Source organism: Lynx canadensis, chromosome X, assembly GCF_007474595.2.
Source record: "Lynx canadensis isolate LIC74 chromosome X, mLynCan4.pri.v2, whole genome shotgun sequence".
Classification (NCBI taxonomy): domain Eukaryota; kingdom Metazoa; phylum Chordata; class Mammalia; order Carnivora; family Felidae; genus Lynx; species Lynx canadensis.
The window spans coordinates 83,608,032-83,622,332 of NC_044321.2; the positions used below are offsets into that span (position 1 = coordinate 83,608,032).

Consider the following 14,301-nt stretch of genomic DNA (forward strand, 5'->3'; position numbering starts at 1 on the left):
TATCTTCAATCATCACTTCTGAACAATGATTACTCATACTCATAATAATAACCTAGAGACGGTGCAAGATATCTATACACCACAGGAGGGCTCACTTTGGTTTAAAGGACCATTTAGGATGAATGGAAATTGGAATTAGACATTTTCTTTTATTTTATTTTGGAGGGAATCAATCTCTACCCTTTATTTCATGCTATATTTTTAAAAAATCCAGTTTTGTTGAGGTATAAATATAAAAATCCTGATTGTGTATATTTAAAGTATACAACATAAGGTTTTGGTATATGTTTACATTGTAAATCAAGCTAAGCCACAATCAAACTAATTAACCACCACCATACATAGTTACCATGTTTTTGTGTGTATGGTGAAAACATTTGAGAATTACACTCCTAGCAAATTTCAAGTATACAGTACCCTTATTACTAAATATAGTCATCAGGCTGTACATTAGGTCTCTAGGACTTATTCATTTTATAACTGGATGACCAGCATCTCCCCATTTCTTCCACCCTCCACCTTCTGGTAACCACCATTCTATTCTGCTACTATGAGTTTGGCATTTTTAGGTTCCACATAGAAATCGTATCATATCATACAGTATATTTCATTTTTTGATTTATTTTACTTAGCAAAGTATTTTTCAGGTTCTTTATGTTGTTGCAAATGGCAAGGCTTGCTATTTATTTATTTATTTATTTATTGTTTATTTTGAGAGAGAGTGAGAGCAGGTGCACATGTCGGGGAGGGGCAGAGAAAGAGAATCCCCAGCAGGAACCACACTGTCAGTGTGGAGCTTGATTCAGGGCTCAAACTCACGAATAGTGAGATCATGATCTGAGCCAAGTCACATACTTAATGGACAGAGTCACCCAGGTGCCCCAACGTTGGCTTCTTTTTTAAGATTGAATAATATTCTATTGTATGTATGAACCACATTTTTCTGACTATTCATCCATTGATGGGCACAGGTTGTTTTCATATCTAGGCTATTATGAATAATGCTGAAATGAACATGAGAGTGAAAATACCTATTTGAGATCCTGATTTCATTTCCTTTACATATATACTCAGAAGTGGGATTTCTGGATTGTATGGTAGTTCTATTTTTTTAATGTTTATTTGTCTTTGAAAGAGAGGGAGACAGAGACAGAGTGTGAGCAAGAGAGGGGCAGAGAGAGAGGGAGACACAGAATCTGAAGCAGGATCCAGGCTCTGAGCTCTCAGCACAGAGCCTGACATGGGGCTTGAACCCATGAACTGCAAGATCATGACCTGAGCCAAAGTCGGACATTTAACCAACTGAGCCACCAGGCGCCCCTATTTTTAATATTTTGAGGAATCTCTGGATTGTTGTCCATAGTGGCTGCACCAGTTAATATTCCAACTAACAATGTACAGAGTTCCCTTTTATCCACATCATGGCCAACAATTTTCATCTTTTGTTTCTCTGATAATAGCCATTTTAACAGGTGGGAGATGATAACTCATTGTGATTTTGATTTGATCTCCCATTGAACAAGCACTACCCATTGGCCATTTATATGTCTTCTTTGAAGAAATATCTATTCAGGTCATTTGTCCATTTTTAATAAGGTTATGTGTTTGTTTTGTTTTGTTTTAATATTGAGTTGTAAGAGTTCCTTATATGTTTTGGATTTTAACCCCTTATCAGATATATGGATTGCAAATATTTTCTCCTATTCCCTAAATTACACCCACTCTCTTTTTTGATAGAAATATAATTGACATACAACATTAGTTTCAGGTACACAATATAATGATTTTGTATTTGTATATATTGCAAAATGATCACCACAATAAGTCTAGTTACATTTGTCACCATACATAGTTACAGAATTTTTTTCTTATTATTAACTATAGTTGCCATGCTGTGCATTACAACCCCATCAACTTATCTATTTTGTAATTGGAAATTTGTACCTTTTGATTCCCTTCACTCATTTTGCCCTCCCCAACCTCCTGCCTCTCCACCAATTTAGTCTCTGTATCTATGAACTTGTGTTTCTTTCTTTTTTTAGATTTCAAATATAAGTGAGACCATATGCCCTTTTAGAAGCTTTTTAGTTTGATATAATCCCACTTGTCTTTCTTTTTTGTTTGTTAGATATTTGTTTTGCTTCTCTTGCCTATGCTTTTGGTATAATACACAAAATATCATTGCCTAGATCAATGTCAAAAAGTTTTACCCTATGGTTTCTTTAGTAGTTTTATGGTTTCAGGTCTTATGCTTAAGTACTTATTCCTTTTTGGGTGGATTTTTATATATGATGCCAGGTAAGGATCCAATTGTATTCTGTATGTGGATATACAGTTTTCCCAATAGTACTCATTGAAGACAATATACTTTCCCCCATTGTGTATTTTTGACATGCTTTTTGAAAATCTGTTGAATGTATATTGTGGATTTGTGGATTCTTCATACTGTTCTATTTGTCTATATGTCTGTTTTTATACTAGAGCCATACTGTTTTGATTATTGTAGCTTTTTGATGTAATTTGAAATCAGGAAGTATGATCCCTCCAGCTTTGCTCTTCTTGTTCAAGATTGTTTTGGCTATTTGGGATCTTTTGTGATTCCACATATTTTAAGATTTTTTTCTATTTCTGTAAAAAAATGGCATTGGGATTTTGATATGGGTTACACTGAATCTATAGATCACTTTGGATGGTGTAGACATTTTAACAATATTAATTCTTCCAATCTGAATACAGGATGTCTTTCCATTTATCTGTGTTTTCTTTAATTTCCTTCATCAACATTTTATAATTTTCACTTTACACATCATTCACCTCTTTGGCTAAATTTATTCCTTAGCATTTTATTACTTTTCTTGCCATTGTAAATGGGATTGTTTTCTTAATTTCCTTTTCGTGGCTTCTCTGGTTTTAATTGAGCATTTATGTGCTTTTATTTTGTCTTCTCTGTTAGCATATCAATTGTACTTTTAGAAAATTTAGTGTTAGGCCTACAGTTTGCAATAACATTTACAACTAATCTAAGTTCACTTTCAAATAATACTATACTGCTTCACATGTAGTGCAGGTACCTTATAACAGTCATAAATTTCAATTATCCATAAACTATAATCACCAAATACATTGATGCTATTATTTTGCACATTTATAACTTAACTTTATTGAAAAGTGATTCACAAATATACTTGTATATATTTAAAGTATATAATGTGATTATTTTATATACATATACATTGTAGAATGATTACCAAGATCAAGATAATTAACACATCCATCGGCTAGCACAGTTAACATAAATAAATCTTTTTTTAAATGTGGTGAGAATGCCTAAGATCTACTCTCAGCAACTTTCACATATATAATACCATATTATTAACTATAGTCTCAGTGCTATATATTAGGTCCTCATAACTTTTCTTCTTATAACTACTATTATTGCTATTATTATTTAAAACAAACTGTTACATGTTTGATAAATTATGAATAGGAAAAATAAAATGTTTTATCTTAATTTATTCTTTCTCTAACACTCTTTCTTTCATTATGTAGATCCAAATTTCTGAACTATATCATTTTCATTTTTTTCTGAGGAACTTCTTTTAGCATTTCTTGCAAGATAGGTCTAATGGAAACAAGTTCCCTCAGTTTTCATTTGTCTGAGAAAGTCTATTTACCCTTCACTTTAGATAAATAACTTATATGGATACAGCATTTTACGTTGTTGGGATATTTTTCATCACTTTGAATATTTCACTCCACTTTTCTTGCTTGCATGGTTTCTAAAGAAAAAGTCTGGTGTATTTCCTATTCTTGTTCTTGTAGAGGTACTTTTATTTCCTTTGGATTATTTCAAGATGTTCCCTTTGCTTTGATTTACTGCAGTTAGAATATGATATATCAAGGTGTACATTTTTTAGTATTCATTCTGTTTGGTATTCTCTGAGCTGCCTGAAATCTTTGGTTTGGACCGTTTCATTAACTTTGGAAAATTCTCAGCTCTAATACCTTAAATATTTCTATTGTTCTCTTCTCTCTTACTTCTAATTTTGGTATTTCCATTACATGTATCTTCCTCTTTTTGTAATTATCCCTTGGGAGTTATATTTTGTTCCGTTTTTTCAGACTTTTTCCCCTTTTACATTTTAGTTTAGGAATTTCTACTGATATATCTTCAAGATCGCTAATTCTTTCTTCATCTGTGCCCGGTCTATTGATAAGCCCATGAAAGGCATTCTTTATTTCTATTACTGTTACTGTGTTTTTTATTTCTAGCATTTTCTTTTGATTCTTTCTTAGAATTTCTATCTCTCTGGTTACATTGCCCAATACTGTTGATATATATTGTTCGCTTGTTCCATGGAAGCACTTAACATATTAAACATAGTTTTCTTGCATTCCCAGTCTGATCATTCCCAAATCTCTGCCATATCTGATTATGGTTCTGATGTGTACTTTGTCTCTTCAGACTACATTCTTTGGGGTTTGGGTTTTTGTTTGTTTGTTTGTTGTTTGTTGTGTGTTTTTTTCTTTTTGTCTTTGTTTCTGTTTTGCTTTTTAATATTTTTTGGTAATATTTTGTTGTTGTTGAAAGCCACACATTATGCACCAGGTAAAAGGAACTGAGGTAAATAGGCTTTTAGTGTGAGAGTTTATGTTTATCTTGTTAGGCTGTGTTTACTGTTTGCTATAGTTGTAGGTATAAGAGGCTAAAATTTCGTAGTATGTACATGTTTATGTCTCCACTGTTTTCTTTCTGTTTTCCTAGAGACTGCTTTTTAAATAGGGTCTGAGCTTTGCAGTTATTTCAGCTGAAAGCCCTTGTTATCATACAGGAACCTGATTGGTGGTAAGCATTCTATAATCTTATGATAAAGTCTTAGTCTTTCATGGAGCCTGTGCCTTTGAATATGACCTTCACAACTGCTTCTCAGCTTTTCTCCTCTTTTTAAGTGAGACAGGAGAGCTTTAGGGGGTAGCTGGAGTTTAGTATTGCAGTTCTCTTCCCTCAGGTAGGCTAGGTTTGGTAAAATTCAAGTAGTTTAGGCTCTGATAAAAGAATTTCCCTTAGGGACAGGCCTTTGTTAAGAAGCACAGAGTGCTCTGGGATGATTGCTTTTATTAAATCCTCTGACAGAATTATAGGGAGATCTTTCTGTGATCTTCACCCTGAGATCCTGGTAGGGTTCCCAGAAGCAAAACTCATGAAAATGTGGGGTATTCCAAAGATTACATTTCATGGAGTTTTTAACTCTCAGGCTAGTCCATAGTGGGCTTACAGTGACTTATCAGTTATAGTTTGTTTCTACCTGTACTGGCTCTTGCTCCTTGGTTTCTGCTCCCAATATACTGTGATTATCAGTATTTGCTTCTTTCTCAAGTTTTGGGGGCAAGGGTTTGCCCTGTGTCCTCAGCTCATTGTTGGATCTAATAATTGTTCATTTTAATTTTCTTCAGCTCTTTTTCTTATTACAAGGATAAGAGTGACAAATTCCAAACTTTTACTAGTTTTTAAGATGAGGTCCTAACTGAAACTTTTGAAGGTGGTGATTCCTGTAAACTAAATTATTATTTTCTAATTTTTCCAGTGTTTGCTGTTACATGTAACTTGCTTTTCCTGTTAATCCTTCAAATAAAATGCTTCAGAAGTTATTTGAAATATATCACAGGATCTCTTCATTTCTATCCTCTATTCCAAAACCAATCCCTTCAGTGTCTCTCTTTCACACATTCTGCAAAATTTATCTTCCATCCCAGAAAACACTCCCTTATTCCTTTTGTCTAGGCAGACTCTTCTCAAACCTTTTCCAGCTAATTTATTCAATAATAGTCTCTCTCTTTGAAAGTCGATTTTAAGCATAAACTGTACCACTCTTCTTTACTTCATTATGTCTACATATTTTTTTCAACTATGTAGATCTTGTCTCTTGTTTAAATTTTAATGATTTCTGAGAACAGGGACCTGTTTTTTGATGCTTATATTTATCTTACACTAAATGTCTAGCCCAGAGCTATGCACGTACTAGGGGACTGACAAAGAATCATTGGTTGACTGTTATATATCAATATTTGTTAGGAAATTGATTGCTTTACTGAGTGATTTGTAAATATAAACATCAACTGACTAATTCCCCCAAAGCGAGTCACTTCTAGATTTTCAAGAGCTGATAATTAAGACACCTCATATATATTAATAGATGGACGAAGGATCATTTTTCAGATTCTTTCTGCAGCCTGTGAAGATCTGTTTTTGGAAACTGCATTAGAAATGTAGATGGAAAGACTGGGTCTGAAAGGACAGGATCAGCTTTCTGCTTCATGCCTGACAGAGGCTGTGGCTTCCCTACACATGAAGCTTTAAATCAAACTTAATTTGTGGTGCGTAAGCAGTTTCTGGCACTAAAGGGGGTTCTTCCATAGCAGATGACATAGAACTAAAAGAATTGTGTGTAGTGAGATTAACCCATAGCACAGAGAAAATGGAGAAAGTAAAACTCAATACAAACCGTGAAGACAGTAAATTCCCATTTTTCCCTTGGTTAGGTATATGTTGAGAAAGGAAAACTACAACATTAACCAGGAAGAAAAAGGTTAATAGAAAGACTATCAGTAAAATGTGGTTAAGACAATTCTTACATGTGTCTAGTTCAGCAATGGTACACAAATTTAAAGGGCAGGAGACTTACTCAAGTTACAAATGTCAGTATTATGAACTCTCAGATATGTGTATCATTGGGAGGGTACAGACACAGGGTAAATTTTAAAAGCATGTCTATTTGGAATATAATCTGAGCTTCATATTTCAGTATGGGAGACTCTTAGTTTCCAGGAACTCTCTTCCACCAACCCAACTTTAAGCCCTTCTTTCTCTCAAAGGGGAACCAGAAGAGATTAAGCCAACTGAATTTTAAATATCTTAATATATTAATATATAAATATTTAAATATATTAAATTATTAAATATTTAAATATATTAATATAATATAAATATTTTTGTAGGAGCCCAAATGTAAATGATCTGCCTTTGATAATGAAATGTTGATGTTTAATAACATTCCTTTGCATGTGTATAGTGCTATTCACTCTTTCAATTACTTTAACCTATTTTACCCTCACAACAAAGTTGAGTATGGTAGGTATTTTTCCCAACTTAAAGCTGAGTTAATTTAAGGCACATTGACTTAATGACTTTGTAAGGATCCAGCTTGAGCTTGTAAATTTGAGGCCTGCATGTAGAACCCGGTTTTCCCTGAACATAGTTGTCTTTTCCAGCTTTATGCTAAATGCCGGCAAATCAGAGCATTTTCTTTGCATTCATAACCAAGTGTCCAAAAAGGAGAATTAACTCCAGTGCTCCAATTTTCTATCTTGCAAAAACATGTATTTAAGAAATTCACCCCAGAACTTAAGGGCAGGATTGCCACCATGTAGACTTGTTTTCTTTGGTCAAAGGCAGGAGACAGAAAAGACAGCAGGGTGCCCACTATCACTTCATTCAGGAGGCAGCTGACCATTGGTGAGAATATAACTTTCCAAAGAAACAAGAGGCACACTCCTTAGGAAAGGTTCCTGGCAACTCAGTTCCTCTGTAAAGAACACTTACTCGTGGCCATTCAAGGCCCTTTGCAAACTCACTTGAGAAAGCAAAAAGCAGGACTATGAGAAAATGTCATACAGGGCAGGGTTCTTCCTGTGAGGGGCGAAGGGAGAAAGAGGGAAACAGTGTCTGGAAAAGGCAGGACCATGGCAGTGGGCTAGGATCATTGGCAGATTAAGGCACAGGGCACATGCCTGTATTACACAAATGCAGGAGAAAAGTGGAAAACAAACTTCTCATGGTTATTCGGGGATAGAAGGCCAGTAACCACTTTCAGTTTACTTCCTATAAGGCAACCATTTTTAAAGCTCACTTCTTTACTTTCTTACCCCCTGTTGTCAAAACTAACCTCAAACGCAAACACTACACCTATCAATTTTTTCCCTTCATGCCATGGTACAAAAATCTAATTTGTTTTCATAAGTTCAGCTTAGAACGTGGAGCCCAGTGTTTCCTCCTTTTTGCTACACAAATCATGTTGGCTTGTTTATCAAAGCCTACTGGCATGGTAATATTTCTTTTTGCTAAGTGAATTCCTCACTTCTTTCCTTTTCCATCTGATCTTCACATCAAGAGTCACTTTTTGTGTTTTCTTTTTTTTTAGTTTTTGTTAATGTTTATTCATTTTTTGAGAGAGAGAGGTGGAGAGAGAAGGAGGCACAGAATCTGAGTAGGCTCCAGGCTCTGGACCGACAGCATGTAGCCTGACGGGGCTCAGACTCATGAACTGTGAGATCATGACCAGAGGTGAAGTCAGACGCTTAACCTACTGAGCCACCTAGGCGCCCCATTGTGTTTTCTTTTTGAAGGTTCCATACATAATACCCAGTCAACATTTGCCATACCCAATGGAGACTTTGTGAGCTATGTAATCATCTGCAATTTTTGCATGACTGGTCTCTCCCCATATCAGACGAATTCAACCAAGAATACTGTCTTTATTTCAGGCTCCTCAAAGAGCATCTTGGAGAAAAAGAAGTTGAGTTGGCACTCATCTTTGATTCAGTGGTGGAGGCTGACCTGGCAAATTATACCTGCCATGTGGAAAACCGAAATGGACGGAAACATGCCAGTGTTCTGCTGCGTAAAAAGGGTATTTATTTTTTTAACTATTACTATGGTTTGTTTAGCTACCAAGTAACTATTGAAGTTAAATATGCTTACTGGCCTTATTTTATCATTTAGCACAAATTTCTATTAAGCATTTTGTCTTTTTAAGGAAAAATATCTCTATCGCTATGGATAGTAGCATAAAATGCCTATAATCTTCTATACCATTAGGAAATAGATTTAAAAAATGAAATATTGTTATGTGTTAAATTCAGTGAAATAAAATGTACCTTAGTTATAAGTATTACATAAAATTTAATACGTATTGGCATTCAAATTTTTCTCTATATTTCACCATCTTATATTGCTTAAATGAAAAACTAGGGATTTTATTATTGAATGAGAAACAAAGCCACTTTTTTATTCCCTGACTAAAATAGAAATAATAAAGAGTATCATAATATTCTTATAATTGTCATAATAAACATTATAAATAATATGTCATGATATGACCTGGTATTAAGAGGCCTTTGATAGGTACATATATTTTAAAAATAATTTGGCATTTATGGAAACCCCTTTCTAACTTTATTTTTGGATGGCGTGGAAATTGTATATAATGGGCAAAGAAAGTAAATTTATAAATAAAGGAGATAAACGCAAATATAGGAACAACAATCCCAGCAGCTGAAGCAGCTTCTGAGATTGGCTCTTATTCTGTCACAACTCTTGATTACTGCAAAAGGCTAAATATTTCTGTATGTATGCATCTGGCAAAGGTTTTTGTAAATGTAACAGAACAAATGTTCTCAATGTTTTTGTTGTCTAGGCTATAGAGCAATAGAACACATTCAATCAACAAGGTCACTAGTTGTACCTTTTAACCAAGATGGAATTTCTGTTTTCCTGCCAACCCTAATACTTGACCTTGACCAGCAGTTCTAGGAGAAGCAAGAAAATGTCATTATTCTGAGAATAATGCTTTTATCTCTCTAGTACCATTTCTTATTCAGTTGGACTTGATTCCATCTTAAAATAAGGGAGTTGTTGTTGTTGTTGTTTATTTTATTTTTTTATTTTTTGTGTAAAGGAGTGTAATATGGAAAGTAAAATCAGGAAACCCTGGTTGAGCAGATCCTTGTTCAGCCATTGATTCAGTAGGACTAACTTGTCTGATTAAATACCCTGAACCTCAGTTTTCTCATCTGTAAAACAGGGATAATAATATCTACATTGTAGAGGCACTTTGAGACTCAAATGATAATTATGTAGTAAAATATACCACACTCAGTGTTTGTTATTATACAGAACTTGAATTACTTCTCCTGTGCACTAGGCAACCACATAAGTCCACCTACATAAAGGGCAGACATTGATCATGTCCAGATACCTTATGGCAAAGATCACTTTATTCCTGCTCATTCCAGTCTTATTTTAGGCTCAGAGATCATCCAACCCAGGGTTTGCAACACCTCTGTATCTTCAGAAAATTGGGCAATGTCTGGCCAGTAATTAGTACTTAGAACCTGTCTCGTTAATGAATGAATAAGGTTATCTGTTATTATTGAAGATCATGTATAGCAAGTATTGTGCTAAGTACTGGGAAATAGAATGATGAATAAAATAGACATCCCCAAGTCTGGAAGGGTACGAAGAAAGGTAAATATTAAACATTAAACAAAAAATTTGGGGCACCTGGGTGGCTCAGTTGGTTGAGAGTCCGACTTCAGCTCAGGTCATGGTCTCAGGGTTCATGAGTTTGAGCCCCACATTGGGCTGTGTGCTGACAGCTTGGAGCCTGGAAACTGCTTTGAGTTCTGTGTCTCTTTCTTGGCTCCTCCCCCTCTCATGTTCTGTGTCTGTCTCTCAAAAATGAATAAACATTTTAAAAATTTAAAAAAAAAACTTAAAAAATTGCACAAGTGTTACTGCTATGAGGAAAAACAATGGCGGTAGCAGGGTTACTATCATTCAGTCAGCAGGGATAGAAATAGCCTTATCTGAGTTTAAAAATAAATTTATTTCTATTTAATAAGTAAAACAACCACTAACACCCCTTAAAATTTCTAATAATCTGACAGTAGAAACCAAGGCACACTGTAAAATTGCTACCTCTCATGGCTTCCTCAAGGAAACATGTCTAAAGCATGAATAACTAAGAATATTAATTCTCATCTTTCTCATCTCCATATATTAGAGTTCCCCAGAGTTCAGGTCACCTCTTCTCATTCACTTCCTAGATGATTTCATTCCATCTCTATCTCATGGTTTTGCTTATTGCATATATGCTGACAATTCCTAAATTTATATATCTAGCCTGGTCATCTTTCCTAAACTCCAGAATTGTATACCTAACTGCCTATTCAACAGCTACTCAAAAACTCCACTAGTGGATGTATCTAGTAGGCATATCAAGCTTCATTTGTCCCAAACAAGAATTTTGCTTTCTCCATCCTATAAACCTGATCCTCCAGTTGCCTTCTCCATCTCCATCACCATCCTTCCAGTTGCTCAGGCCAAAATCCTAGGAGTCATCCTTGACTTTTTCTTTTCTCTACTCACATGCTATATCTAGTCCACCACCAAATCCCATGGCTCTACTTTCAAAACACGTCCAGACTCTGATGTCTTTCCCCACATTCACCGTTAATGACCCTGGTCTGAACCACCAGCATCAATTGCCTGGCTCACTGCAATGGCCTCCTTACTGGCCTCCCTGCTTCTTTCTTGTGCCTTGCAGTCTGTGCTCATCACAGCAGCCAGACAGAATGATCCTTTTCATATATAACTTAGAGCATATTATTCCTCTAATCAGAACCCTCCAATTATAGAACCCTCTCCATTACACTTAAAATGAAATCCCAAATCTACACTATGGCCTACAATGCATGACAATCTATTGTGATTTCTGATCCAGTTTTCTACCACAATCTGCCTATTTGCCTCAAACATCACACACACTAGCTTCTTTTCTATTTCTTGTGCTCACCAAGCATAGTCCTATTTGATAGTCTTTGCACTTACTAATTCTTGGGTCTGGAACACTCTTCCCCGAGCTGTTCCTATGATTCACTCACTTTTTTCATACAGGGCTCTGCTTAAATATTACCTGTTCAATAGCCTTCCCTGGACACACTACCCATCACTTTCTTTCTTTTTTTTTTGGGGGGGGGTTTAGAATATTAAACATTTTAATACAGTTTAAATCAGTGTGTCAGGTCCATTTCATCTCTTTCACTGCCAAATCTGAGGGCAGGCACTGTTTCAGTTTCTCTGCCTTCCCTTTGTCTGTGATGACCAAGGTATAAAGGTATCTGAAGTTTTTTGTTTAAACATTTTAAGCCTTACTGAAGTAAAATTGAGAAATAAAATTATAAGAGATTTAAAGTATACAACAGGATGATTTGATATACATATACATTGTGAAAGGATTCCTTCTATTGAGTTAATTAATTAACATATGTATCACCTTACATATTTACCTTCCTTTTTTTTCTTTTGGTGAGAACATGTAAGTTCCTCTTAGAAAGTTTCAATTATACAATACAATGTTATCAACTACATTAGATACTCAGACCTTATTCATTTTACAACTGAAAGTTTGTACCCTTTTATCAACTTCTCCCTATTTCCTCCTCTAGCCCAGACCCCTGACAACCATTTTTGTACTCTCTTCTACTATGATTTCAGGTTTTGTTTTGTTTTGTTCCGTTTTGTTTTGTTTTAGATTCAATATATAAGTGATACCATGCAGTATAGTATTTACCTTTCTCTCTCTGGCTTACTTCACTTAGTATAATGAACCTCCAGGTTCATCCATGTTGTACTAAATGATAGGATTTTCCTCCTTTTTTAAGGTGAAATAATATTCCATCATATATATTTATGCCATATTTTCTTGATCTAATCATTCATTGAACTATCCACTTTTTTTTCTCTTTCTTGGCTCTATTTATGTTTATTGTACTTATTACTATTTAATATCTTATTACATATTTGTTTTCTTCTTATCTTCCCCCCTCACCACTAAAATGTAAACTCCACGAGAACAGGAACTTTTTCTGTCTTATGTACTGCTGTATCCCTAGTGCATAGAACATAGTAAGTGCTCAAAAATATTTACTGAGTGAAAATGCTTCTCCTAGAGGGCCAGAGCAATAGGGTGGGGATAGATAACAGGGATTGGTAAAGAGAGGATTTATCTGTGATTTTCTCTTGACTAGTGTCTGCCCTGGGCTATCTAAATGCATGTCTCTTTTAAAAGACATTTACTTTCCAGATTGGAGGTTAAAAACTTTAAGACCTCAGGGGCCAGGCAGATAGTAAACTTTTTTTTAAGAGGTTGGATCTTAGAGAAAAAAAAACACAGGATAGAGAAAACATGCCTCACTTTAATGGGGCAGTCACTACTCTTTTCTAGTAGATTATGCCATGTTTGCTGAAATGTAAACTCAAGGATAAGAGAATTTCTGAGTTTTCAAGTGAAGTTGAGTGACTAGGTATGAAATCTTTTGAGTTTTAAATATTGGTGTCCATTGTTTGGAAACATGTGGAACAACAAAACCTTTTGGGGAGTCATGTTATACCAGTGTGCACTCCCTGTTTTAGGTAGCAGTTAAATTTTTTCACTGTGCTTTGCAAAAGGATGCAGTTCATCTTCTCTTATTCTATTTTCCTTAGGAGCTCTCAACAATATGGTAGAGCTCCAGAAAAGAGGGAGAAGCCCTATGGCCCTGCTCCAACCTTTTTTTATCAGACTGAGCTCTGGCTTGTCTTGCAAAACTTAAGATGTTTCCTTTGGAGTTAAACATTTCGGGTTTTATCACAGCATAGCCTGGCCTCAGTGGCTGCAGTGTTTTCACCCAGAATATGAGTATGATGTTTGTTAATGGAACAATTTACTGATGAGCTATGAGTCAAATATTGAAAAAGCCCTAAGTGATAATAATGAAGAAGCATTTGATGAATCCTTACTGTGAAAAGGCCTTTCGTAATATGAAAACTCATGTCTAATATATCCAATTAACAGGGTCAGGCTTTCTCAGAGCAAGATATCCTTATCTATGCATCTTTTACCTGCACCTACCACTTTCTCACTCTCTGATGAACTATCAACAATTATAACTAAAATATCAGTAAGTAGTCTAGTGTGTGTGTGTGTGTGTGTGTGTGTGTGAGTGAGTGTGTGTGTACCATGACTGAATTTATGCTAAGGAAATTCTGGTAATTGTTTCTTCTCTGCACATACTGCCTTTCCTACAAACCGGAACATATCACTGAATCCCTCTCTTCTCATTCCCAGTGCTACAGCCCCACCCTGAACCCCCAACCTGTAAAGAAACCCTCAGGTGGGATCTCCTAACCTGCTTCCCAACTTATGAGCTAGCTAAAAACATTTCCAGTCTTCCCTCTCTACTCCCTTGACTTCAGCTGCTATTTGTCTCACTCTATGATGCTGATCTTCAGGTTCAAAGTGAAGAAACCATTGGGTTCAAACTAAGAAGGTTAAAAAGAACTACACTTGTACTTTGAGTGCCTACAAAAAGTTATAATCCCATAAATATTTGCTGTTACGGCTATCACTGTATTTGTGATGTGTATATAAGTCACAGTGCAAATAAAATGGCTTTCACCTTCTCAGGAAATGTCTCTAGAAG

The 14,301-nt window shown here is 35.3% G+C and overlaps 1 protein-coding gene across 1 annotated transcript in view; it reads left to right on the top strand.

Moving 5' to 3' along the window:
- IL1RAPL2 (interleukin 1 receptor accessory protein like 2) overlaps positions 1-14,301 on the top strand; it is a 626,232-nt gene that overhangs the window by 589,274 nt on the left and 22,657 nt on the right. Inside the window, exon 8 of the mRNA XM_032592069.1 lies at positions 8,542-8,687. Coding sequence (XP_032447960.1) covers positions 8,542-8,687 — 146 coding nt within the window. The remainder of the gene's footprint in view (positions 1-8,541; positions 8,688-14,301) is intronic.